We start from the raw sequence: 3,993 nt of genomic DNA, 5'->3' as shown, positions 1-3,993 counted from the left end.
TCACTGACAGAGTCGACTGGGATGAACATGGTCTCTAGTTCTTTCTACCCCCGTCAGATTAAGACTTTGTGCCATTACATGACACCGCCTTGCCCAGACAGGGGACATCTGTTTTTTTGGTGTACAAGCTCATTTCTGTCCACAACTTGTAAGCATCAGCTAACATTTAAAATATGGTTATTCCCAAGACAAGCAATAGCTTTGAAAGCTCAAACACTGTACGACTTACTCTTAATTATGTATTCTGAGAGTGATCTACAGAATCAACACAGGGAGGCTGCACTACATTTATAGATGGGCTAAAACCACTCAAACATTTAAAAAATATGAGGGCTCTAGGTCATCAATTCAGAATTTAACAAAGTAGGATGCAAAAAAAGAACAACAATTATGTTGCTGAGGCTTACCAGAGATGAGGTTGCAGCTTTTGAAGGGTTCTGCAAGCTCCTTAGCAAATTTGTACTCGCAGTACCAGATTGAGTACCCCTCAGTGTCCAAGTGCTCCCAGAAGTGGGGAATGGCTACTTTCAGGGTGTCCTCATTGGAATACTTTCTCTTGAACTCATCCATAACAAATGTGCTAAAATCGAAAAAAGGAAAAGAAAGGTCAATTACAGCTGCTTTTTGTGCATGTAGGGTAGAGATGTAGACATTCAGCAGGTGAACTGTATCAACTCATACACTTGTTTTGGAGTAACTCAGTTCTGTATTAAGGCACAACACTTTCCTCTTTTAAAAAAAAAGAGAAAAGTGACTGCCTGTTCGTTACCTTACATTTTGAATGCCTTTCTGAAACACATTATGAAGGTAAGCATTTTTGAATGAAGCTCTGACTGCTCGCACAGCCCAGCTCATCTTACAAGCTTCAGAACCCTAAAATCAGCTCTAAATCTTGAGGTTCAGTTTGTGCCCATAGCATGAACCAGCCTTTACTCACTGACAGAGTCGACTGGGATGAACATGGTCTCTAGTTTTTCTGCCCCCGTCAGATTAAGACTTTGTGCCATGAATGGACACCGCCTTGCCCAGACAGGGGACATCTATTTTCCCCTGAAGAATGGAGTTGCCCAATTGGTGTCAATAACTGTTACAAACCAACATAAGGTCTGCAGACCATTTCAACTCACCGATAAGCACTCGTGGAAACAATCTGCAGATGTGATCAATTGAAATGGAAACCTGCAGACTATTGGCTTTCTATTTTACATGGGTGGCCACTGCAAAGTTTCATCTAAAACTGAAAGAAAGAAAACAAAGCAACCAAATGCTTAAGACATCAAAGTCATGTAGATTGTTCTACCTCTTTGCCAAGTGTGCAAAGGGGTCCTTGGTTTTGGGCTCAGAAGCCAAAACAGCATCACAGTCGTCCATTTCCTCTTCTTCAGCAGGCTTCTTCTCTTCCTTTTTCTTCTTCTCCTGGGGCTTGGCTGCATCTTTTCCTGCCTTCTCTTTTTTAGGAGGAGTCTCTTTCTTTGGCTGCATCTCAGCAAACTTCTTGGCTGGAGAAACATAAAAACATGCTTTAAGTTAAAAAAACAATACTTACTATATGATGTAGATATTGCACCTATGTTTAAAACCTGGAGACATGTCCCGTTTGATGGACACAAAATACAGTCAATTAAGGTCTTCTTTTTTTTGTGCCCATAGCATGAACCAGCCTTTACTCACTGACAGAGTCGACTGGGATGAACATGGTCTCTGGTTTCTCTGCCCCCGTCAGATTAAGACTATGTGCCATAATTGGACACCGCCTTGCCCAGACAGGGGACATCTATTTTTTTCTCCCCAGAAAGGAATTTCCTACCCGACTAAGAGCATGAATTGTGAATTATCTAATACATTTGACAGTTTAGAAAAGGGGATGGGGTTTCTGTCCCTAAAAAAAGGCAATCGAGTATTTCCTTTACATTCTTGTTACACTTTAACAGCCATTGGTTAAATGACATCCGGTTTCTTGAGGCACAATCCTTTACGCATTTGTTTGCTTACATTTAAGAGTACAAGTCTGTAAAATTAACAATCTGTCAAAAAAAGTGCATGTCTAATTTCATCCTTTAAAAATGTGACAACAGCCAGCTTTGTGCTCAATGTGCACATTTCATTATTGATGACTTACAATCAAACTGGGCCATCTTTTCACACAGCTTTACATCTCCAAGGACTGTCTTGAACTGTGGCTGGTTGACACAGGTGACGAACCAGCGAGTCACATTAGGGTAAGGCTGACGGAAAGAGGGCTCAAGCACCTACAGGGGACAGAGTGACGTGTTAGGACTTTCAGGAGCGCATCTGGACTTAAATATTTTCATGGACAACTCGTTTCTTTAAGGTTTATTTCAAACAGTGTAGCTTTGTTTCTCCAGAGTGCATGTCATACCTGTTTGTAGAGCCAGAGAATGGAGCAGGCCACACTGATGTCAGCCAGGCTGATCCTCTCACCCACCAGGAAGGTGCGCGTGTTCAGGTGGTGGTTCAGCACTGCAAGGGTCCTCTTCACATCCTCCTTGGCCTGCTCTGTGGCCTGCACAGAATCAAACGGAGGAATGAATATGCATCATCTCTGGCCAACTGAAACCAGCCCTAAGCAGGTGAAATGTATCAATTTATACACTTGTCGGTTTAACTCAGTTATGTATTAATATGGCACAAAACTTATTTTTGACAAGAGGAAAGTTACTGCCGTACCTTACAGTTTAAGTTTGAATGAACTACAGACTGCTTAAACAATCCAACTCATCTTACAAACTTCAGAACCCTAGACTCAGCTATAACTCTTTGGGTTCAGTTTGTGCCCATAGCATGAACCAGGCTTTACTCACTGACAGAGTCGACTGGGATGAACATGGTCTCTGGTTTTTCTACCCCCGTCAGATTAAGACTTTGTGCCATGACATAACACCGCCTTGCCCAGACAGGGGACATCTATTTTAGTTGCCCAATTGGTGTCAATGACTGTTACACACCAAAATTCCACCACAGCAAGCAAACCATCATTTAAGTATTTAACTTGACCAGAAAATGCTGAGCTACCAACCTGCTTGTTGAACTGCATGATTCCCAGAGTTGGGAAGACCCATGCGCTGGCTGGTGGGATGATCTCCGAGTCAGCAAAGCTGACCCACTGCAGCACCTGGGCTGCGGCCTGGGGAGTGGCACCACGCAGGGCCTCATTGCTCACTGTGGTAGAAAGTGTACAAGAATACAAAAATGTAGATATATATTTGTACAAATAAACATGTTGGACAGAGAGCAAACAAAGGGAATACACATTGAATGTTGACAAATGTACATTGTCCTTTTTCTAAAAAGGATATAGAAATGTGCAAAAGACATTTTAAAAAATGTAAAATACATCACGTAAGACTTTTCATTCTGCTTAAGTGTGCAGGGATCTATCTAAATCACACGCCAGTGCAGTAATTAACTTAATGGTTTGCCGGGTCAGACAATGAATTCCACCATAAAATTCAACACTTGTGGGAAATAATAGTCAGCATTTATCCCGTTAGATAAGGTAACCTTTTTGATGAACACACAAACTGGGTAAGATTAATAAACACTTACAGTAGTGAGCAATGGCATTACTCTCGAACAGACAGAAACCATCATCTCCCTGGTAGGCAGGTACCTACAAGTCGAGGGGGGAGAGAGCAGAATTCAGGATTAATTCAACAATTGTAGCATGTTTTATCCAGAAATGCCAGCTATTAAGTGTATAGACATGTTTGATACACAACCATTGTGTGAAAAATCAGCAGGTGAACTGTATCAACTCATACTTGTTTTGGAGTAACTCAGTTCTGTATTAAGGCACAACACTTTCCTCTTTAAAAAAAAAGAAGAGAAAAGTGACTGCCTGTTTGTTACCTTACATTTGAATGCCTTTCTGAAAGACATTATGGAAGGTAAGCATTTTTGAACAAAGCTCTGACTGCTCACAGCCCAGCTCATCTTACAAGCTTCAGAACCCTAAAATCAGCTCTAAATCTT

At 41.5% G+C, this 3,993-nt stretch overlaps 1 protein-coding gene across 1 annotated transcript; it reads right to left on the bottom strand.

Moving 5' to 3' along the window:
* Nucleotides 1–333: 333 nt before the first annotated feature.
* LOC104956733 (elongation factor 1-gamma) lies at nucleotides 334–3,631 on the bottom strand (the record flags this gene model as incomplete). The annotated part of the gene is made up of 6 exons (XM_010784264.1): nucleotides 334–580; nucleotides 1,301–1,499; nucleotides 2,120–2,249; nucleotides 2,381–2,524; nucleotides 3,038–3,180; nucleotides 3,568–3,631. Coding segments are annotated over 6 exons (912 nt in total), but the record flags the coding sequence as incomplete, so codon positions are not given.
* Nucleotides 3,632–3,993: the final 362 nt, after the last annotated feature.

Source organism: Notothenia coriiceps, unplaced genomic scaffold, assembly GCF_000735185.1.
Source record: "Notothenia coriiceps isolate Sejong01 unplaced genomic scaffold, NC01 NC01_scaffold00026257, whole genome shotgun sequence".
NCBI classification, from domain to species: domain Eukaryota; kingdom Metazoa; phylum Chordata; class Actinopteri; order Perciformes; family Nototheniidae; genus Notothenia; species Notothenia coriiceps.
The sequence above is the reverse complement of the archived record's forward strand: the minus strand, read 5'-3'. Positions and strand labels throughout refer to the sequence as shown.